General features: G+C 37.0%; 1 protein-coding gene across 5 annotated transcripts in view; it reads left to right on the forward strand.

Annotated features, from left to right (window-relative positions):
• STXBP5L (syntaxin binding protein 5L) overlaps positions 1-24,410 on the forward strand; it is a 205,905-nt gene that overhangs the window by 150,512 nt on the left and 30,983 nt on the right. Inside the window, exons 18-20 of one of the 5 annotated variants that reach the window (XM_032997513.2) lie at positions 3,007-3,158; positions 4,826-4,897; positions 11,777-11,848. In XM_032997513.2, the coding sequence (XP_032853404.1) occupies positions 3,007-3,158; positions 4,826-4,897; positions 11,777-11,848 (296 nt within the window). Of the gene's footprint in view, positions 1-3,006; positions 3,159-4,825; positions 4,898-11,776; positions 11,849-20,272; positions 20,324-24,410 lie in introns of all 5 variants that reach the window. The other 4 variants (XM_032997514.2, XM_032997515.2, XM_032997516.2 and 1 more) reach the window with 4 other exon arrangements.

Consider the following 24,410-nt stretch of genomic DNA (forward strand, 5'->3'; position numbering starts at 1 on the left):
CAGTACCAAGATACAAATTAGAAGTATTAACACCTCATTTACTTTTGTGAAATGAATCATCAAAAAAACTTCTTTATATTATGAAAATAGAAAAGGAAAATTTACAAAATGCTTCAGTTGCAATTGAAGATCAACAAGGTTAAATACAAATAATAAATTTCTTTTAAAGTATGTACTGTTGGACTAAAAGCAGTCTCTGAAAATTGATTACCAGCTCATGTGATAAAAATTTTTAGCCAATTTACATATTAATTGTCAAGAAATGTCTGATGAGGATTTTATGACATTTCTAGGAAAAATACCCACATAATAGAACATTTAGCAACTAACTGTATTCATCACTCAAAACTGAGAAATTCATTATGCTTATTTTGTATTTGATTTCATAAAGACTTGGATGTTACCAATTTGTCTTAAGCCTTGATAATAGTAATGTCTGTCTAGATATTCTTATCATTCCTCAGAAGTGTTATAATATTAATGAACAATTTCTGATTTTTCTTGGTAAAGTAATTTTTCTAATTATAAGAAATATTATATCCATGCTTGTGTGCGAATTTAGAGAAGTTTAGAAAAATGCAGACCAGGAAGTGATGATCTGGTTTGCTAATTTGCTGACCACAGAGTGAATGATCACCAGCTCTTCTTGTGACTCATGTTTTCCAAGATTAATAAATCTTAGGTTAATAATTTTCAAAGGGCAGATGGCTATAATTTATGTTCCCTAAAGTATTAACAAATAAGATTGATACTCATCATTTTTATTCCTTTATTTGTCTTCTTCCCCTAGAATATAAGAACTTATAAACACAGGAACTGCTGTCACACTTTACACGAGTAATCTTTTTTACTTCAATGTCCTTTCTCTGACAATGCCTATTAACATATGTTTTAAAGCAAAACATAAAAGCGCCAAAAACAAATAGCAAAATAATTTAAATAATAAAATAATTTAAATAATAAAACATGAAGATATATAAAGCTTTGCACAGAATGGTATTCAGGCAAATGTGACATAGAATTCCTTTTGTCCCATGGGAACTCTCTAAAAATTATTTTGTTCTTCTATTAAGCATAACAGGCTTTAGTAATTTCTGAAATAGATATTCTTCTACATTCATAAAACATGGAGCTTATTCTTCAGTGCATTTTATGATCTTTCCACATAAGCGCAAAATATTGCCAGGTAAAAGTGTGTTTGTAGACACTTTAAACTGGTGTATGTTAGTAGCTACTTAAGCTACAGATCAGTGAAGAGTCAATACAGGAGAAAAAGAGTATGTTCATAGTATTTCCATAGATGCTGTACTAGAGTCAGTGTTAAGTCAAGGGTAGAAAACATGGTGTAGTAAGAACCAGTAGAATTTGAGCCAGTGTTGTAGATGGTGCTTAATTTCCAGTTTGACAAATATTAAAAACTCACCTCATTTTCACCTTTTGCTTCTTCTATTTGCTATATGGAACCCTCTGTTTTATAATGGAAGCAGAGGAAGAAAAGGTGCAACAGAGGAAAATGTTCTCTCTACCCTGCTTCCTCTCCCTCCATTTTGTTGCTTCTTTCTTTTCTTATTGTTTTTTCACATGAAGTGCTTAAATATTTGGAAGGTCTTTGAACTGACCACCTTAATCACTTTCTCCATAAAATGACAGAATTTAATCACAAATTATTCCTGATCTAATTAAGCGTTGTTTGGGATTTGGAGTTTCCTTGTCACTGTACCTGCACCCATTCTATCTGGAAGTTAAAACTGCAGTCTGATAGATAAGAAGAGAATTCTGTAGAATAATTGTCAGTATATAATATTCCTCCTTAAATCAAGTCTCCAACAATGCAGTATCAAGGGTTTGGCATATGAATCCTTTCAATAGTCATATGCTCTGTGAATTTATTTGCCATTATTTAAAACAGAAAGAAATTGGTCAATTTTGATAGTTTATTTTAGTATTAAATCTTAAATAGGTGTAATGCTTTAATCTGCTGAGATATATGGGTTTCCATATGCTGTAGTTAACTTTGGACTTTCTCCCAGGTCTTACGTCTAGATCTTCTGCATCTTTCTGTTTTCTTGCTTTTCCCTTTTTAATTCCTTTCCCTTAGATAGATGCATTGTCTTCTTCCTTCCCCCCCTCAACCTCCACCCCTTCCAAGCTGGGGAAAAAAAAAGACCAGAAAACATTTTTATGGGAGATGAGGAGTAAGTGCTACTGGTCCAAAACAACGTCTTCCTTCTTTCTGAAACTGGTGTCAGAAGGAAAACAGTAGAAGCAATTGAGAAGAATTGGGGCAGAACACTTTCAAAGGGACTTTCTAGGCAGCAAATGAAACTAATTGTTCCATCTCTCTTTCCTTATAAGAAGACTGCAGTCCAGTTCTTAGGCGATCTCATGCCACTTGAGAGATCTTGCCCATGAATCAAAGCACCATCAAAATTCCATTTGTAAAAGCATTTCAGAAGGGAAGAGGCTATTTTATCAGGAATCTATACTGTAGCCAAGCTGACAGAGTTGGAATGAAATTTTATAAATATCTTTCAGATTTAGATATCACCACAATACAGCTTAATATATTTCATTTATCATTTATATTTGCATTAAAATAATTATTTATACATGTATATACATTTATATTCTAATTAATTTGTGTTTTTTATATATATATATTTATAACCACTTTTTAAGATCTATGTCCAGATTTTTATGCTTAATTTACATCATTATTACTAGAATTATACTGTTCAGTAAAACAACATTGAGACATTATTGCAGTGTGTTTGGCACAGAAGTTAGTTGAAGTGGGAAGTCTGCTTCCTGGAAAGTCAATTACTGTGTTTCAGGATACGATTTTATAAATTCAGGATTACGAATCTGTAAGAAATGTAAAATGTAAGCTTTGAGTAGTTTCTGAAGAAAATGTTTGTGCAGAATTCATAATAATAAATAATTATTGTTGTTTGCACCACCTAATTACATATTACTAATACCTTTGAGGAACATTTATTTTCTCAGAGTGGCATTTGGAAACTGTAATGGTTTGGCCGTTGTGGACTTTATGCAGAAGACAGTACTGCTGAGCATGGGAACCCTTGACCTGTATGGATCAAGTGATCCATACCAGCGTCAACCCCGTTCACCTCGCAAAAGCAAGCAGTTTGCTGCAGGTAGGAAATAAATTATTGTGGTTATGAGCCTGATATGTTCTTTGGTCTTTTTGCCTGTGGCTTTTTATAGTGCTTTTGAAATGCATGACGATTTGCCAGCCAGTGGAGTTTCTATAACTTGACAAAAGAAACCTGACATGCTTTAGGTACTGACACTTTCTCAGAAACAAAATGTTTTATGAAGTTTATTCTTCTGGGATGGAGGTCAGCAAGTAATCCCCTTAGCTGAGTCTGTAAAAAAAAAACATAATGAGCAGAGCAGTAAATGGTTTCTCTGGCAGTCACTTGAAGTGTAGTCTGGATGCTATTTTCTTTCTGGTTTCAACAAGTTCATACCAATAGGTAAAACCAATTTAATCTTAATTGTATCTTCTGCCAAGTGCTATTCACTGGTATTTGAATAGGCAGTTGTGTTTGGAGAAGTGTGACACCTCAGAGACATAGATAACACAAGTAGCTCAAATCAGCCACTTTGTTAGTGAATTGAAGTTCTTGATATTAACTTACTAAATCCATCTGTACCCCATTGTAAAATTTGATTCCAGAAGGATCACATTTTTAAGTCATAGCTATTATTATGCATTGTCTATTAGAAATGTTAGTCCATCAATGCAGCTAAATTTTACCATGTATTTTTTGTTATCTAAAAATTTTACTTGTATGAGAAAAAAGCCATATCTTCTATGTTTCAAGTCTTTTTACTCTACATATTGTATAGTAACATACTAGAGTCAGACACAGTTATGAAATGTGTTTCACATAGCTGTGAAGTTTTAGAATTAGATTTTAAAATCTGTTTGAAAATGTTGAGTTTTAAATCTAACCATAAAATTATAGAAGCAGTAGATTATAGTGGGTTTACGACATCAGCATTTTCATCAGCAGACCCTGCACTAAATCATCAAATCCTATTTCTCCACAGAGTCAGTAGAAACTTCTTTTAATTGGGAATATGTTTGTACTCCAAACAGAAAGTAAAATTTAGAGAAGGAAATGCAAGTCTTCAGGCCTATTTCTATTCCTGAAGGACCATTTATCTCACTTTCTAGGCATTTAATCATGGCAAGCTTAGATCTCATCTGTGCCAAGTGTTAAAGATGTAAATTTGGCACAGCTGAGGAGAGAAGAGACAAGCAGCCTTAAACTACTACCTTCAGCTTCTCTGTCTGGCTCAGCCAGCCCCGTAGCAGCGCTCAAAGTAATTTGAGCAGCTAGCCACAAGCAACGTGTTGCAGGGCCCTGTACGAAAGGTGGAGGGTAGCTGATGTAGAAATAACTGCCATCAGCACCGTACCACATAGGGTTTCTCTGTCAGTGGCAGGCTTGGCCAGTCCTTAAGGCAGCGTTCCAGCTGTGCAGCACTGCTAGAATGGAGCCCACTGGGGATTAGTGACCGCTAAGAAGGGATACACACTTCTCGACTGCTCATAGAAACTATGCATCTAAAAAAAGCCTCAGCTGCTTTCTCACCGTCCATCCCACATCACTTACTTTTTTGGTTATTTTTCTTGTTATATCTCCCAATTGGAAGGTAAGCATCTGCTGAAATTTCTTCACCTTGGCTGTTCTAGATGCTGGTTATGATATCACTTCCTTTCACTTTAGACTGTTTTTTTCTCTCTTTCCTCTGCCTGCTGCTGATGCTGGTGTACTGGCATGTTCCAAAGACAACTTTTGCATGCGTGGCCTGTCTAACTTTTATCCAGATTTAACGAAACGGATCCGTACTTCCTATCAGAGTAAGTTCGATAACGGTTAGGCAAATAGCTTTATCATGATTGGACTATGCCTGACTTAAACCCATGTGTTTGTGCTTTGTAATGTGTTTTTATTAAACACATTCAGCATGCATGCAAACTTATTACATTTTGTGATGTCAACCATGCTTAATTTTGAAAATTACCTTTATTATGCAGATATTTCAATCTGTCTTCTTCTTCCAAAAGAGTCAGTGAGAAAACATCAGTGACTTATGTCGGGCAGACCTGGCCTTAGAAATGATTTTTTAACAATGTTATGTTCTCGATGGCGGTATCTTTCTTTGGTTTTATATTCATTTCATTGTATACCTACTTATATGAAGCATTTCTTGTTTTGCAATGGCACTTCCTGGTTGTAGTTATTAATTAATTCTTCCATGTTTTCAGAAGAACAATGTGGCTTAAAAGAGTACCGATTGGATTGAGTGATGTGAAATTTATAATTTTAATCTTGGTTTGGTACTTGAATATTTGGCTTTGGGGAACTATCCCATGCCTCTGATCTTTAATGGGGAATCTAAAGTGTTTATAAAAATACATACATCAAAGAGAGCTATGAAAATTAATATTTTTAATATCTTCAAATTTTGAATTATAGTGATATGCAATTTAAATATTAGTATTCATCACTGCAGAATGCGATTAACAAAGCTATAATTAATTTTGCAAAAATGACTGTTCAACAGATGAACTGTATGTATCTTAATTAACTGCGGTGCTTATATATAATTAGGTCTCCAGGATGCCTCTTATTCATCTCTTTTTAAAGTAGTTTTCACAGAACAATTGGATAGGCAATTTTACATTAAATACTCAGTATAGGCAAGATAAAGGGGTGGCAGTTGCTTTATCATATTGCATAAATACAGAGTTGTGTAGCTACTGAAACACATCTGTACACTCACACAAGAAATTCTATTCCATCTCTCCAGACAGTTTACTCCACAACTGACTTCTATTGTTTTATTTCATAATATTTCATAAAAGGTGGCCTGTTTAGTTAAAAGACTAGTTCAGTTACAAACCCAGCAGTCCATAGAAAGGTTTGATGTATAATGTCTTAAAGTTTGTTAGTCTGGTCTTCCTAATTTCAAGTCTGTAACAGAGAACCCAAGAGAAGTCAAAGTTTTGGGGATTTTCCCCCGCTAAAAAAATAATAAATTCTAAGACCAAAAATGACCAACATTTTCATCCAAAATGACAAACACAGACCATAGGGTTTTTCATAGCTGAAAATATATTGTTTCCATCTTCAAGCCCAAAATCGGAAAAGTCCACAAAATCTTAACTGAATAGTATGTCTGAATCTTGTGCAAGATCATTAACAACTTCACTCCCTTCCTCAAAAATTTGGTTGTTGCTTTTGCCATTTGATACTTATACAGGACTGTATAAATATACAGGAGTGGATTATACTTGTACTGTATAATCTGAAAAATGCACCAGGAGATAAGATAAAGAACAGGGCAGTAATGTGTCATAAACTGTAAAATATCTTGCGAAGTCATTCTCAAGTTATGCTTTGTTATATGTCTTATCTGAGATACGAGTTTTGAGAGAGGTATTGAGAACGGATTTAGGATTTTACTTACAAGTTTGTCCCTTCTCATAAGGGATGATGATGGGAAAAGAAAAAAAAAAAATATTTTGGGAAACTGTGCAGTCGAAGCTGATATCATTAAGGCAAAAGCAGGAGCAGTCATGCGATAACATAAGCATTGGGTCTAGAGTTTTGAGGGTTATATAAATGAAAATGGAAGTTAATGGGAAGTCATATCAGGACTTGATTCGATTTGAGTAATGAACAAGGAAGATAATTTCATGAGGATCAGTCCGAGAGAATAAGACTTGCAGACATTGATGACAAAGAAGAGATTACCAGTGAGCAAGATACTTAGACTTTCTGGCGATAATTTGCAGGAAGAAACAGTCTAGTTTAGCTCTCAGATTCAGACTGGATGCTAACATGTGATGTTCCAAGGATGAAACCAGTATTATGGTGTAGGGTATCAGGGAAGACAGCAGTGGTGTTAGCTGTGTTAAAGTAGCGAAGAGGAGAAGACTTCAGCACAAAAAAATAGAGTTCATCTTGGCAATGTTAAGTTCATGTCTAGACACTTGTGAGTAAATTTTAGAAAGACAGGATTACTGTTCTAACTTGGAAGGAATGTAAGTTATAGGTGTGTATTTATGAATCATTAGGGTAAAAAATGGTATTTATTGTCCTGTTTATAGGAGAGAATCATCTTGAGTACTGGGACAGAAAGTTAAAGGAAGTGTTGATGTTTCAGTCCTTGCAACTGAAGAGGGAAAGGAAAAGAAAAAACATCAAACAGGGAAAAGAAGCAATATGTTGGAGAAGAGAGGTTTTCCAAAGGACAGACAGAATCAACAATGTCAAGGGCATCCAATATGCAAAGCACAGTGGTGGAATAATTGTTTTGAATTTTAGCCAATAAATCTATAGAGAGCTTGATAAGAGTAATGTATACATGTGTAAGCTAGTCTCAAAAGTGTCTAGAGTGGATTTAGATCATTAAGACAGCACGTTCTCTGGTTTGGGAGGTGAGAGTGGGAAGGGAAGAAATTGGAAGAGAAATTTCATCAGTTCTAGGCGTGTGTAATGGGAGAGACTGAAACATAATTGTCCTATCAGAAGTAGTAATCTGAGGAAAATAAGAGGCTAGGATGAGGGTAAGTGCAGAACTGGAGGTAGCTTTCCAGTGTTGATGACCTGTTCCATTTGCTATAACATTTTCTGGCAGCCACCTTCCTTTGTAGCAAGAATATGTGCAAAGCCAAATAAAATAAATTATCTGTGCAGTAATACAGAACCGTGTTTTTGGTTGGTTGGTTTTCTTTTTTTTTTTTTTTTTTCCTTTGACTGAAGTCAAAGTGTACCTGCTATTACCTAGTGGTAGATAACATATATTCAGATATTAAGTACATTTTCTGCATCAGAGAGACAGTGTTTGCAGCAGAATATAAAAATACTAACTTGCAAAAGCAATTTGCATGTCCTACTAGAAATTCATACCATCTGTTGGTAAATCAAAAAAATAAATAGTCTTTATGAAGCATCCAAAAAGTCAGCAAGTTCAAAGGATGTTGATCCATTGGAACATAATTTTCAGAATGAAGACTTTTCAGCAAGAACTCCTTGTTCCTCCTTCAGGCCAGTCCCTTGAGAGGATGTGAGCAAAAGTAACCTTGTTCTGGCAGAAGGACACTGAAAACTGTGTTATGAGTCATTACATATCAGTAATTGACACTTTAAATCACACCTGACAACACAGTATAAGCTAATATAGGTTGAGTTTTAAGTCAACAGCTATATTCTGAACTAACTGCCATTTCCAAAGAATGCATCGTATTTAAACATAGAGAAAACATAGTATGGTAATTCAGTGTGAAAATGATGGATTAAGGTAACACTGGGCTTACTTATTGTTTTGTGAATATTTATGATAATATATTTATAATTAATTTACTTATAAGCAAAGATGTGATAGTTTTGGGTGCTTTTAAGTAAATGATCAGTCTGAGTCATTTAATCATGGAGAAAGAAATTTAAAATTTCAAAAAGAATTTTAAATTAAATTATGAGTCCATAGAAGTTGTTACTCCACACTAGACAGTAGATTTTTTGATCCTTTAATAAAGAGGAAATTGAAATCACTGTAAACTTTGAAAAGTATCCATGAGACATGTCTTTAAAAGTGCTTTAATGCCTTATGTGATATATTTACATCTTGCACTATTTTCACATTTATAATTTGTTCAAATCAAAGCCAATTTCTTTATAATGTCAATGGGTACCTCTTCTCACAGGTGGTTGTTTACATCGCCACTCTCAGTTATTTGCCTTTAGTTTTGCTGCTATCTTCTTCTTGTTCTACTTGGACTCAAAATTTGCTGACATAGCGGTTTTTGGCTAAAAATAGCTAAAATATCTTGGGACATGGATTGGGCCTACAGATCCTCAAAAGGAAAAGTGAAAAAATTTTTGTAATTTAACTTCAGTAACTGTTGTAGTCTCTCAGACACTGAAGGAAGGCTGAGTTGCATGGAAATACTTATACATGATAAATTATTTAAAAGACTTAGCTTGGTTTACTTAAAAAGGAAATGACAATAGAAAATAAGCAGCAGTACAAATAAAAGCTTGAGAGCTCCCTTTCTTATATCAAAGAGAAACAAAAGACAACATTTAAAGGAATCAAAGGTAACAGAAAAATTGACAGATGCATGTTTATTCCTTTCAGTGAATGATGATTGTGCAAATCATTGCCATATGACATCTTTGTGATTCAGAATTTAGTAAGATTAAAAGAGACTTTGGATACAGGGTTGGATAATAAGAACTCATTTTAAGCAAGAATGATTGATGGCAGGAGAAAATCTGCAAGAGTCAGTGTTTATGCAAAGCTAAGCGTCAGATTAAGATGATGCCCTTGTTTAGGCCACATAGTACCACTTACGCTTAGCATGGGGACTTAGTGCACTGTGTTTTCTTTAAAAAGCATCTGTTGGCGGTCATTGTTAGAAGTGACAGTGGCTTGGCAACAAGTCTAGATTTGTAGAGAAGTTCACATGTTCGGAATTTTTAAATACCATAACATGAAATGTATCTTTACTGTTGAAAATTGTAAAACTGTTGCCAAACATAAGGAGCTTCTGTTATTTTCATTGTGGTTATTCTTGGGTTTTCAGAACAGTGGTGCGATTTAGTGCGTTTCCTTCTTAAGTCAGTGGCCCCATAATTTGTGTTAAGATGTAATATTGTGTCTGTGAACTCACAAAACCCCCCCCCCAACTCTTTAGAAGCAAAATCTGACCTGTGATATGACGTTGTAACTATCACCAATAGTCACTGTAGAAGTTTTAGAAGAATTTCATTAATCACAACTATAGTGTTAAAATGTTAATATCTCCAATATTGCATTTGCAAAGGAAACAGTTTAATATTTAATTTTATTTATCCAAGACCTCTGATGCTATGCAAATGTACCAAACACTCTCCCACTGTACCTTGTAGACAGTTCTGCAGCAAAAATCAATTACATCCCAAATCTCTAGGTACATACAGAAAACCCAGAGTCAGGTAGAAGTAAGATTTGCTGAAAGCAAGCTATATGTAGAGAGGATCCCTAAATGATTGCAGTTCCTGAATTTTTCATAACAACAAAAGTGACTGGATTCACAGTTGATTGGAATATAAAATTCTCTCACAGATTCGAAGCTGAATCAAAGAAAGATTCAAGTATTTTTCTCAAAATAAAAAATATTTGGTTTTCAACATTAGTACCTAGATTGTGATCTTTTGTTGTTTAGAAGTCAGGAACAAATCTGTCGTTACTACTGATTTACCAGACCAAATTAATACTGCTGTTTTTCCAAAGCGCTCTCAAAGTTGCTCTGTCACTCACTCAACATCATTAGTGGTAGGGGGTTTTTGTTCTGCTTGTTAGGGCTCTGGATTCTCCCCATTTCTCAGAGCAGTTCAGAATTACATTGAAATGAAAGTATCAGTACCTACATTAAAATCCTACCGTTTTTAATACAGAGAATAGCACTGCTGACCAAATGGTAGCAAATATTTATAAAAACAAGAGTCTATATGAGATTTAGAGATGAGGCTCTCTGAGCCTGAGGGTCCAGAAGCCATAAAAATTAAAACATGTGACATTGCAGGAGTCATGGTGCCAGATTAAAGCATACTGAAAGGTTGTGGTGGGATGTTTGACTTCCAGGATACAATATACACAGAGTGTGTGTAAACAGTACCGGTATGACTGTAATGCATATCAGATCGTGGACTAATGTTCACTAGGCTCTGTGGCTCGAGTGCTGCGAGTACACGTTGCTAGCAGATGGGTATCTGGTGCTGGGCTCTCTCCACTAGCCCATGACTAGTCCCAACTAGCCTATGGCATGAAGTGTCAGAGCACCATATAACAAGTGTGAACCACTTGTTGTAGGGCACCATGGAATGCACAGGAAGGGTACATTTGACTAGGTGTGGCCATGCCCAGTTCACCCACTCAACGGTTGAGTTGAGTAAGTGTTGCTGAGTGAAGGATAGCAAGAGCTCAGACTTTCTCTCCCTAGCATGCCAAAAGGCATGTTTAAACGTGTACATGCAACGTGTGTCAAAGATGGATCTTAGTTTGATCACAGAAAGAAGCTGAAGCAGTATAAATTAAGATTACTTGTTGCTGTCTTCCATGGTAGATTGCTACAAACATGTTCCTCACAAATATTTATAAACAATATATAAAAGTATCTTGTCCAAAAATTCAGTGTTGTATTCAGACAGCATTAACGTTGCCTCTGTGTCTTTAAAATGAGCTATCTTGTGTGAATCCAGATAAAAGTTCCTAATACTGCGTAGCAGTGGTGGTATTTTTGTATTCACTTTCTTTTTTCACCAGTACTTTTTTTTTTTTTTAATCTTCTCCCTCTGTTTTAAGGTTTCCTCTCTGCATTTTGCAGCTGTTGAAAGCATAGAGCTGTTTCCACATCAGTTTGACAGGAATGAATGAGTTTGATTCAAACCACAAACATTTACATTTTAAACTATATTTACTTGTTTTTTCTCATTAGGTACAGTCACTCTGTCTACTCTAAGGCACTCAGAAAACAAATCTGAGTTAACGAGAGGTGTGATTTTTAAACCAGACCTAAATTTCTGCTGTGACAGCCTGATAACTGCAGTTATCTGAAATAGATATTTCCCTCACATTTCACACCATTCCGTTCTCCAAATTTACTTTCAAGTGCAGAATATCATCAACCAAGAAAGTTGAAGCATGCCCTGTTAGATTGTAACTTAACTTTTCAACTCCATTTTTTCAGGCCTGACTGAACTCAGTGACAGTCCAGTTTCCCTGGAGCTAGAGCGTTGCAAGTCTCCCACTTCAGGTAAAGGTGACTGGCTTCTCTTCCTGCAGTCTGTATAAGCCATTCATGTCGTGCATCACTGTGTTTCATTAATCCCTAAGAAGTGAAGTGTGTAGTCACCGTTCCAAAGAGAAGAAATTACTGGAGGAGTGCTTACTACATAGCACAATAAAATACTAGTCTGTTTACTTAAAGAAAAATTAAATGTATGTGGTGCATCTTGAGGTGAAGACTATTTAAACATTTGAATTAACAGCATCGTGCAGGTATATTCCTAAATCCTCCTATTAGAGCCTTGTTTCTCTGTTTTCTTAAAAGGCTTTCTGACTTTTTTTTTCCCAGTAAGGAATCCTTATAATTTTATAGATATATACACACACACACACACACACACACACACACATATATATATATAAAATGCATATGTGCACATAGAGAAATTATTTGAAAAACAGCAATATGGAGATGGTAAATTTTAACCATGAGAACCCACCAGTGACTAAGTTACATAATATACAATGGAATCATAACCTCGAATGAAAATATTTGTCTCTCAACCACTTTGACCCAGCAGTGAAATCTTGGCCATTTAAAAATGTATAAATGTTTCCCATTTTACCCATAGTCCTTCAGAAGGTGGAGTTAATTTCATTCCTAGAGACTTTTTTTCTGCAGGTGCCTAGTCTGCATTGATCTCTTTAATGTGAGTTCACTGAACATTGCTTAAAGCTGTTTTCCAGTAGCAGACTTTTAAATGTGATGGAAAATAAGGAGGCACAGCTGTGATACATTCATTTTGCTTATAGTATGCATATCACAATTCTTTTTCTTATGTTTTGGTAAGTATCGGTAGATAATTTTTACTTAGTTATGGTAACAAATTCCCTCAAATATGCTATTTCAATTTTCTGTTATTATTTCACATATTTTACTTTATTATAACAGGACACATTAATCTTGAACCAAGGCCACTAATTAGTAGTTTACAAAAAGCTGAAATTAATAAAGGTGTTTCCCTGACACATCAAGAACTAAAACAAAATAGCTGGCTTGAAATATGTGTTTCCTTGTACTAGCAACCCAAATTCTGTAGACACCAAAGTGAAATAGGCTATAATAATATTGGTATAACATGAGGAGCTCAAAATCTTGAGCTGGACCTCAGAAACTTCTTTTATGGGCTTTAAAATAAAACATTTGACAACTCAGTACAATTAGACTATTTATTATATGGCTCACTGGGATTCAACTTTTCAATCTTCTCTTCAGAAACGAGCTACAAACTCTCTTTTTCTTTTTACTGAAAACTAAGAGATCTCTGACTTGGTAAACATGTGCATATGCTTAGTTTTATAATGATGAGTAACTCCTATAGCACCTTCCTTTTTCTGCAGTAACTTCCATTTTTCATGCTGCTATTGGGGATCAAAAATATCTATTTTAGATAAGTTTAAAATAATTTGTTCCAAAATTTATTCTCCTTTTCTATTTTGGAGATAATTCAGCAGGGGAAACATGGCATATTCATGAATGTTTCCTATTTTAGCCCTTCCATGTTGTTTTCCAAGCTATATTTGAATCTTTATAATGTGAAATCAGGTGCAATTTTGTAGGCAATAACTATTATCAGAATTACCTGCTTTTAAAAATAGAAGTTACTTTTACTGTGACTGATATTAATTTTTTTTTTTTTTTTGGCATACCTGCTCTAAAACGGGGGAAAATCCAGTCTGATCATGTAGAATAACTGACCTCAAAATTGCAACCTCCAAGAACCAGGGAGCAAAACTACCTTGTGCTTACCAGCACAGTCTCATGGCTACATCAGCCTTTGCACTGACTAACATTTCTTTCTTGTAGAACACAACTAATTGATCTGCATGGTTACAGACTTGTTAAGCAGGATCCTTCTGCTTCCAGTCTTGCCTTTGATCATGGCACACAAGCCCTGTAACAGAAGTGTGCTGTGCTCTGTAGAGTCCCACGATATCTGTGGTTGTAAAACCAGTGACCGCATTCCTCCGCTGAAGATAGGCCAAGACTTTATCCTTCAGAATTTTAGCACAAACAGCAAGAACACTTGGCTGCTGAGCCAAGTGATTCAAGTTGCTGCCCAGTGAAGGTCCTACTGTGTATGACTACATCACCAGCTGATGAGGTTGCAAGGACAGAAGGAAGAGAGTTTGGTTTATTGCAGTTCATTATGGTTGCCAGACCATGTCAACACCAGTGCTTCGCCTGGCAGTGAAGTTCATGCCAGTTACTACTGGCCCTGAGTGTGCACGATGCATACACAAAGTGTAGCTGCTGGAGGACACTTGACAAACACCACACACATGATGGCACGCTGGTGAGCAAGTTCCTCAGTTCCGTCAGAAGGGAAATGGGTTGGGAAACAACACTGATGTGCTCACACGCATACTTTGAGACTCCAAAGCAATGCCTAGGAAGAATCCCTACAGGACGCTAATTGCCAACGTAGATGCAAACAGTTCTACATCTAAGAGAGCCATTAGTACCTTAGATTTCAATTCCCACCATGCTCATAAGAACAGTGTTGGTAAAGGCTTCTTGGAGAACTTGAAAAATCTCCTGCCTCCTCTTCCCTTGGTCTGATCCTAAACATTGCATATCCTGCCTGAACCATCTGTTTCCCTGAAAAATGTATTTTGCCTGTAACATCCTACTGCTTGTTGGTGTTTTAACCTTTGACTAACCTTCTGTGGAGTCAGCCTAGGTCAACTCAGTAATTCAGCTTTTTTGTTTCTCTTCTCCCCTGCCCCAAATCAGAATTAGGCATTTCTGCTCTATCACTGATACGAGTGTTGGAGCACTGAGCAAGAGACTCAGTGCTGAAGAACAGTCCTTATTCTACATTCAGGGCTGGTTTCTAATTCAGTACAAATCCGACTTCTTCCATTAAACAATATTTTAAACTTGTTTCAGAAGACTGTCTTTTCAGGTGCTCCTGCTATACTATGTACTGAAGCATGGCTTTGCAGACAATGTAATTGAAAAATCAGATTGCCATTCTGAATGCCCTTCAGACTAGGACATGAAATTAAACCATTTGATGAAAATTCTTCTGAAATTCACAGTGCCACACAGTGGGTAGCAGCAGGTGAAGAAATACCAACCTTGAATTTTAAGAATGGTAGGCAGAGGAGAGGAATAATCTCCCTTAACCACTGGTGTCTTATTTTAATTAAAGTAGTATTTAAATACTATAGTGATACATTTCCAATACTGTACAGGAAGACAAAAAGTTAATAAAGCCATTTGAAAGATTCTGCTTATTTGTGAATATCTGAGTGGTGGAAATTTCTGCTGTAAATAAAATTTATTCCAGGTGTAGCAATATATATGGAATAACACTGGTAAAAAGCGTGGAACAAAAAACTTTGAAAATAAAAAAACCCAAAGCACTTATCTGTATAAGACATGTTTCTTGGGAACAGTGATGCAGCATGGCATGCCATATCATGGTATTTGATTGGCTTAAAAAAACCCCTCAGATCATATAAAGAACAGTGGAGATCAGGATTTTTCAATACCATGAGAATATCTTATTCATACTCACACATGCCATGTTCTTTCAGTGGAGAAAGTAAAACCTCATTTTGATTGTTGTTTGTGATTTGGATGTCAAAAGTTAGGGCTTTGCACTACATTTCCTCTGCAATATCATGTGAGAGCTTAATAGCTCTAAAACAAAATAAGAAACTCTGAGGCCTTGTAAGTGCTCATAATGTAAATGGTGCTACATTCAACGCTGGACTTAATTACTATACTTACATTATAGAACAGTACTCATTCCAGTAAAGTTTACCTTTATTTTTATCATCTCATTTGGAAAATTTATTCAGGGGCTCTTAGGAATATAATATACATAATATACCTAATTACATTAATATATATGTCCTTGACTGCTTTAGCCATTTATATGCAGCTTCATATTGAAGCATGTAGTTGACAATACACTGTGAGCACAAGAAGATGCATCTTTGAGAGGTCATTTAACTTTGTTGTGTAAGATGCAATGGACGGTTAAGTCTTCTTTCAAAGGCCAGAAGGAAAGAATTTCATCGGTCTGTGTACAGGAGAGTGACTTCTCAAATGTGTGTTCTAAAATGAAAGTGCATTTGTGTTTTTTCTTAAGAAGTCACCTTCATATTGGGGACTTACATCCAAAATGCTTTTAAGACTACAGTGCTTGGGGAAGGTTATGTAAAGATTTCCACAGCTGGTTCCCATGAGCTTTGGAACAGGTCTCTAATGGCAAAATTACGAGTTTTTTATACATACTGATTTACAAGTGCTGCTATTCTGATTCATTCCACTGGTTAAATCTGCTGGGATTAGGCCCATGCCATGCCAAGCTCCCACTTTCCTACATGAAATGTTTTTAAATAGCTTTATTTCAAGAATATTATTAAGTTTCTAACAGTTGCTCTTTTTTAACTCATGGGTAACTGCAAAGCAGCTGAAGAGATTTTTGAAAATTATGTTCTTATGGAAAACAAGCAAGAAAGTAAATGTTTCAGAACATTCTCTGTGTGTGCAAAACATAGAATGTAATTTATTTTGAAACTTTTTTGATAACACTTCCAGCATAACCATTTCTACGTATTTATAGTAAATGAAAAAGAATGTTTACTAGTCAGAAGGCTAACAATTATAGAGAGGTTAGCTCCTGTACTGTGAATACAAGGTGCATTTTATCACATTCTCCAATATGTGAGGGGGTTTCTGATCAGATGAATTCACGTTTGCTTAAGATCTTGAGAAGGGACGTGTATGTAGGGATTAGCAAGGAACGGGGAGCAGTATGAGCTGGCAGCGAGGAGGAAATGGGGACCTGGGTTTGGTCCGTGGTGTTTTTGCTCAGGGGGATGCAGCAGGGGCAGCTCCCGTGCAGCCTGTGGTGCACGGCTCGGGGTTCGAGGGGGCCTGAGCTCACCGTGGGCCAGCAGCTCCTGCGGACCAGGGAGGCAGGAGCTGAGCAAGGGATCGGGGCAGCTCCGGGGAGGGTGACCAGGAGCAAGCACAGCCTGGTGATTGCCAGGCAGGCTCGGGGACAGGGGAGGATGTCGGTCCCTGAGCCCGGGTGTGGATCGGCAGCGGCATGGCCAGGTGCAGCAGTGGCAGCACTGCGGCTCAGGGCAGAGCGCGAGTTGGGCTCAGCTTGAAAATAGCTCCAGCAGTAAAGTGCTGCCTGGGGTGCTCTGCCTGAGGCCACCAAAGGAGGAGAGCTGTCTCTGCATTGGCTCTGTGAGCCACAGTAGCCAAACCTCTAGGACTATACTGTGTGCCTTGTCCAGTTGGGTAGCTAAATATTAGGCTCTTAAAGCCATGTTTAAGCAGTGGGGAACTGGGGCTGATATTCCAAAGTGTTGTGCAAGCAGAAGCTCCCTAACAGAAAAAGAGCTGTATGAAGTCACCTTCATTTTGAATAATAATAAATTCTATGACCACGGTCCTGCTGTAATAGCCAAGGGAAACACACCACCGAATGCCATAGCTGCGAGCACACATTTGTTTGTTGGTTGTGCCTTGGTGTTTTCATCGAAGGACTGATAGGAACCATACGGCTTCGAGATAGGACACTGTCAGGTCAGGAGACCTGGGTGCTCAGCTTAGCTAGCTGCCAGACCTTACCTCTTACCTCTGTCTGTGCCTCTTTCTCATCACACAGTTGGATAACTTGACTGTTTACACATTAAGGTCTTTTGGGCAGGGGCTGTCTTGCCTTGCACTGTGGCATCACATTTTCTGCTGGCTAGCTCCAGCAGGAATGCAAACAAATAATGGTAACAAACAACTCTGCTAGCATCTTGGACCTTTATATTCTACTTCATTCGTAAATTAAACTGGTTTTCAAAAGCTCTTTCTCAGCAATATATGTTTACGTGCATGATCCTCCTTTATAATAAACACGTAGTAAAATATACATGATTTAGGTACTAAAAATAGGTTACATAGTAATATCCGCATCCTGAACAGTTTAACAGTAAAAAGTTAGTTTTACCCCCCAAAAAAGTAATATGCACAACTTTAATCGCCGTAAAGCATGAAAGCAACCAGTTCCTTCTTTTGTTTTTGCCCTCGGAGATGTGGTCTGTTGACAGTGGTCCATGTTGTGTCCTAGCACAATCATGTCCGACACCAAAAATTTCCAAATTTGGTGGTGGAGATGGTGGTAGGAGTAACCCCTGGCTTCCTCAGCTGCACTTCCTTCATTTCCTCATGCTGTGTGTTTCCTTTGTCCTTCAGCCCCCCTACTCACCGTGTCCTCTGCTCTATCCCTGTACCCATACACCAACTGCATGCGCCTCCTCTTTCTGACCCTCAGTGTCCCTTCAGCCCCCGGAGGCTGTTGGGCTGCAGCCCGCAGCGTGGTGTGCCTGTTCTGTCTGCGCGCAGCTGCGGCAGCTCCCGGGGCGAGCCTGTCGGGAGTCCTGCAGAGGAGCCAGAAAGTGCATCCTCTGCCTGTGCTGTGCGAGCCTGCACGCAAACAGTTGGGAGCTATTGCTGCAGTCTTGCAGATCAGACGTATATGCCACAGCCTGGGGACAGGGGTGGCGTGTAACACAAGAGGTGCCGTTCCTGTTGTACAGAAACTCACGTAGCGTAGAAGAGGTTAAACCACCAGTTTGCAAAACTCAGAGCCTCCGTGATGACAGCACTAATGAAGCTCCTTGGTGCTAAATGCAGCTAGTTTTCATAGCTCTGAAATATCCTAATCTAGATCCTAATCTGTTAGTAAAGTGCCCTACAGTCTTCCTTAAGAATTGGGAATCCTTCTTCAAAGGGCTGGTTGGGCCAAATGTCCTTTCCTTTAAAGGAGATTATATGACAAGCGATGCTTCTTTCTATAGCAAAGCACTAATTTTCTGGAGCAGTATCTCCATTCACAGTCTGAAAGAGTATATGACAACTGCTTAGATAAACGGAATGTTTTCAAACGGCTGTTTTGAGATCAAGCTGCCCTTTGTGCAAGTGCCTAAAATGGATGTAGGCGCCTAACACTCTGTATCCAAATTGGAGAATTTTCATGTAGTAGGGTTAGTGATGTATATTTTGAACTTGGGTTGCTCTGAAGAGATCTCTGCCTTGTCCCAAAGCATCCAGTTAAAATGACGGCTAGAAATTGGTTACTGGGAGAGCCGTGCTGGTTCTGCTGGTACAGAAATGTTGCTCAAGAGCCTGAACCGCTCCCCTACTCTTGCCTGAAGAAAGAAAGAAAGAAAGAACAACATCTAACCTAGGTGCCTGCTGACACTTTCACATGCTACATTTTAAGCTTTGTAGTTTACAAAACTGCAGAAGAATGCAACAGTATTTTTTTTTAGGGCCTCTGTGACTTGCAATGGTAAGTGGCTGCTCTGAGCATTGTTCTGACCTAAAAGTTTATTAAATAGAAATTACAAAGGACTTGTTCCTTATATTGATATGTCCCAGTGTTCCTGTCACTGTCGTACTTACCATGTGAGACTTTCTTTAGAAGTGTAATAGATGAAGAATACTTCATTGTTCACTTCTAGTAACAGACAGTATGGGTAAGGGGTAAGAGCCAGAAAAAATTGTGAAAAAATACTGGATGAATGCAAAATGAAAGAACCATATTGGAAATTAAGTCTTCTGAATAATTAATACAAGATTTCTAAGGGCATTCTTTTAATAAATTTAATGCCATTTTGACTGCTACAAGACATGCTTCATTTCAGTTCTCTGGTGTTCATTGGTTAAGAATGTGCTCATGTGGAAGGAAATGAAAACATTTTTGAACAGAAGCAAAGTCATAGTTTTCTTACATAATTGGAACGCAACAGATAATTAAATCTTCAGTAAATTGAGTGCAATAATTTCATGTCTGGGTAACACCACATTATATCCTGAAGCTGATGTATTTCGTTTCTGTGCAACCTGTCTTCCTTTCCATAATAGTACAATAGTGTGTTCTGTCTTCATTACGTGTACATTATGCCCTCGCTTTTTCAAATGGTATCATGAGGTATGATGTCATCAGAACTCATAATTTCATTGCACCCTCTTATTAAATTGGTTTCCAGGTGTTTAAACATTTGTGATATGCTGCATAGCCAGCATTTGCAATATTTGCCTTAATCTCATTTGTTTTTTTTATCATTCCTGCCATCACAAGGTAAGATATTGCAGCACACAGCCAAAGCTGTGTAAAGCACCATTCACTTCCTGGGAGCTGAAGTAATGTTTCTTCCAGTGCTTCTTTGTTCAGTTACATTTATTTTGCTGAATGGTGTACATGGAAATATTTAAACCATAATTCTGCCTTTGTATGCTGATTAAAAAAAAAAAAGTGCTACAAATTTGCAACATGTTATTAACCAGAAGATGGCATGTTGTTTTCCCTCGCTCCTTTTTCTTTCTTACTTATTAACAACTGCCTTTCTCCTTTTTCTGTTGTTTCAGTTAAAGGATCAAGAAAGTTAAGTCTGCCAACAGATCTTAAGACTGATCTTGGTACGGTAGGCGAAAGCCAACAGCTTTAAACTTCCTTACATTCATTGGCAAAACATTTTACCAACTGATTCATGAGATAACACAATAACCTTGGAGGCTTTGTCTGAAAAGGCTTTCTAAAACCCACCTATTAACCCATACAGTTCTGTTGGCAGCTCTCAGCATTTTGCTTGTTTAATATTAATTTATTTCATGTTAGACAACATATTTTGCCAGTGATTACACACTCTGTGTGTAATATTTTATTATGAAAATGCTCCAGAACTTTTTACACACTTGAGCCATTATAACTGGTTGTCAGTGATGTTTACCTCTGCCTATAACAACCAATGCATGCGCTAGTCTATTTTCTTTATTTGATGTACAGATTCCGTGCCACAGCAGTGATAAGATGGTTGAACATCTTTATTATATGGTGTCTCCAAGCTTCTGAGAAGTCAGATCAGAAATCAGTCATTTGTGTCTCAGGTCTCTCCTTGAGACTTACCTCAGCCAATTGTTAGGTACACATTTTGCTGTAACCTTTTTCTCAATTATTCTTCAAGATTCCAGTGGAAATGAATAGTGAGAGCAGAAATTTCACCTCAAAAAATCTAAAATGAAAACTCAACATCTTACCTAACCTAAAAATGTTTGGGACAGATCATGCTCTCTTAGATATCCACGTAGAGGGGATGGCTTCTGGCATTTGGGTTGGAATGTGTGGTTCACACAAAGCTTTTTATAATTGTCTTTAAATATTCTCAGTCTCAAGGAGTCCTTTCTAGTTCTGCTCTCATGGGAAGTTTCTCGTCTAAGATGACTGAAAAAGCCGTGTAGCCATGCCTCATTACTTTGAGTATCTTTTTAGAGATAGAAATTAAAGTTGGATCACATCCTTGCATAATGCAGCTGAACTTAATTTCTGTCACTAAGAATCATGTGCATGTATTAACCAGTGTAGCACTGTTCCCCTAGGCACAAGTCAGGGGAATAAATATGTCTTCCACATTATAAATGACTGAGGAGCTTGGAGAACTAATAGCTCCTGATAAAGACTGAGTAAATAAATGTTGAAAAATCATTGAGAAATTCAATCCAGATTGTGCAGATTTCAGTGTACAGAGTTATTTAGTTGAAATAACTTATTCCATCATTAACAGTGATGTCTGAGAAACTAGGAATGTAGGAATACACCAAAAAAAAAAAAAGAATTTGGAGTGGAAAATTGTAATACTCACAATACTTCAGAAAGGCAAAAGGAGTGATGTAGGCAGCTATAGATTTATAAAATTAATATTTATCACTGAATAAATGGGCAGCTATTAAGAGGGAAGGTGAATACTTAGAGTATCAAAATAGCCATAGGGTAAGATCTAAGGCTAAACCATATTCTACAGATCAGACTTCTTTTTGTTGGTATTATTAAAAATATATAATCTTGAACAACACATAACATGAAATAGATTTAGATCCTGAGTCATAACACAAGAAAAAGATAAATTTGATGTGTAAAAGATTGGATTTAATAGATTTTTAGAAAAGCAGGAATCAAATGTAATTAGAAGTGGTGAGGTCTTTATTGTATGATATAAAAAAGTTGCATATCAGGGAAAAAAACTGCTATACCGTCAGCTTTTCTGGAATCATGCTGGGAGCTGGACAAAATTGTAAGAATTGTCTAGAAAATATTGACAAATTGAAGGCAGATTTATGTTTAAAAAACAAAACAAAACAAAAACAACCAAACAAAAAAACAACAAAAAAACTATGAAAAAGAACCCACAATAACCCCACAGAACCCCAAGGACTGGGGAGGAGGACAACTATGTACAAAAGGAAAGCTGTAGAAGTTAAGCAAATTGAACCTAAGAGCGTAGGAGGCATGATGATCCATCCTAAATGTATGACACATGTGGGGAGGTTTGAAGATTAATGGAATGCATAATCCTGTCTCTGATTTTGATTTCAGAACAGTCATGTTTCTACCATTCTTCTATTTACCCGTACTCATTATTTTTTAATAATGTAGAACAAGTTAAGTATGAACTAAAAATATGTTTAAGAAGGTCTATTTCAACATCTTGCAGAAACTATTGGAACTCCATTAATTTAAAAGCTTCATACACAAAGTAAAGTAGTCACTTAAGCATTCTGTTTGTTGTTACTGCCACAGCTACTGGGTACTCTGTACTCTTATTACCAAGAAACCTGGTGGGCTGCTAAGGATAAAGCATGTGGAAGCAGCTTTCAGTGTACAAACTGGCAGACCCTTGGGGCTAATTAGCTGCAGAGGAAGATTTAAAAAAAAAAAAAAACAAAAAAAAAAAAACTGAAACAAAACAAACCCACCTTTGTTTCAGTTCTCCTTCATGACTGTCTTAGAAGGGTAGAAGATTCCTGTTAATTATTCTAGCCATTAAACCTGTGCTGAATTATAGATTGCTTAGTTTACAATAGGCTGGAAAAAGCCTCTCTTTCTCAATGTAAGGAGCTAAATTTAAATTCCTGGAAAAGGTGATTAATAATGTCTGCATTTCATTTACTTCTTCTCCAAAATGTCCTGGCTACACTGGCAGAGCTCTTAGAGATTTTTTTTATCCACTGTTTGGCTGTTGCCTGATACTGTACCCATAGTCTGAATATTCAGGGGATAACAATACTCTCTGGCCCACACTTATTGTAAAGATACTCAGGTCACCCCTTTCAAATGATAAGATATTGTACATCCATCCCATTGGCTCAGCTTTTTACAGAAGGCTGAGACATCGCCTGCTCTCAGCACCGGCTGCAGCTAATTGGGTAATACGTTAGCATTTGGCAGCTTACAGTTCTGCTCCCTCCTTAGGATCTGGCTCATGTAACGTCCTTGCTTTCACTTTGCTTTGAATTGTAATAGTAGAGGTTAAGTAGAAGTTGAATCTATTTCAGATGGAAGTGCTGCCAGTACTGAGAATTGCTTGGGGAGTAGTTTGCTAGCATTTAAGGGTATAATGTGTGATCTGATGACTCAGGGTGTTCTAGTTAAACCTTGTCAGGATTTTCATGACTTAAAGGTACTTTGGGACTCCATTTTGGCCCTTGTGTGACTGATAAAGTTGACCTCAGCATCTTTTTTTTTTTTTGATGTAGTGAACCTTATCTATCCTTGCCGAAGAACTTGCCACCCATGAATGCTGTATATCCACACAGAAATGTGGGAATATGCCATATGTGGGGACACATTGAAACTTCTTGATAGTTTTAGCTACTGCAGATCATAGTAACTCAATGTTTATTTAAATTGGCCAGAAGGAGAATGCGACTGCTGTTTCATATACTGTACAGTTTCCCTATTATCCTTCAGAGGCGGCTCTGAATGATAGTATCTTTATTTTTGAACCTGTTTCCCAGAGTTTTCTGAAAATATCATCTACATTTCCATGCCCTGTTGCAGTGAAATGAATTATGGGGATAATCCTAATCTTTTTTAACCAAGTGGAAAATCTGGGATATATCCAGACATTTGCAACTGCTTTTTTGTGAGAGTTTTCTAACTTTGCTTCATCAGCCACTTGAAGCACCAGCTTGTATTTTTCTTTTAGGAAGTATTTCTGTTCATTTCATTAAAAGCTTGCAAAATTTCCAGGTGATCACAGGCATCTAGACAGAAGTGCTAACTAAAGACGGAGATACTCAGTTACTGCTTATTTTTATTTCATTCCTATGAACAGATGGTTTCACTATAAGAATTTATGCTATCACCTAGGCTTTATTAGCCAAGGAACAAAAGAAAATGCAAATACAGACAGACATCTTTTGTTTCCTCTTGATAAGCTGTGATCTTCAAAAGATTAATGTAATTTCCCATGCTTTCTGCAGGTATTTATAAGCAGTGAATGAAATCTTTACCAGGTCAGAATTAATGTCTCCCATTTTATACAGCACTGAAAAACTAGACAAAATACCAAATAAGATCATTTTTTTTCAAGGATTTGAGAAATGTCTTCTGATGCAGAAGCTCAAAAACTGCTCAAAACAGGTCTAGTTAGACCAGACAGGTCAGGGCAGTGTCCAGTTGAGTCTCGAATGCCTCCAAGGACAGGGGATCCACAACCTCCCTCTGGGT

Source organism: Tyto alba, unplaced genomic scaffold (assembly GCF_018691265.1).
Source record: "Tyto alba isolate M040663 unplaced genomic scaffold, T.alba_DEE_v4.0 Super-Scaffold_14, whole genome shotgun sequence".
NCBI classification, from domain to species: domain Eukaryota; kingdom Metazoa; phylum Chordata; class Aves; order Strigiformes; family Tytonidae; genus Tyto; species Tyto alba.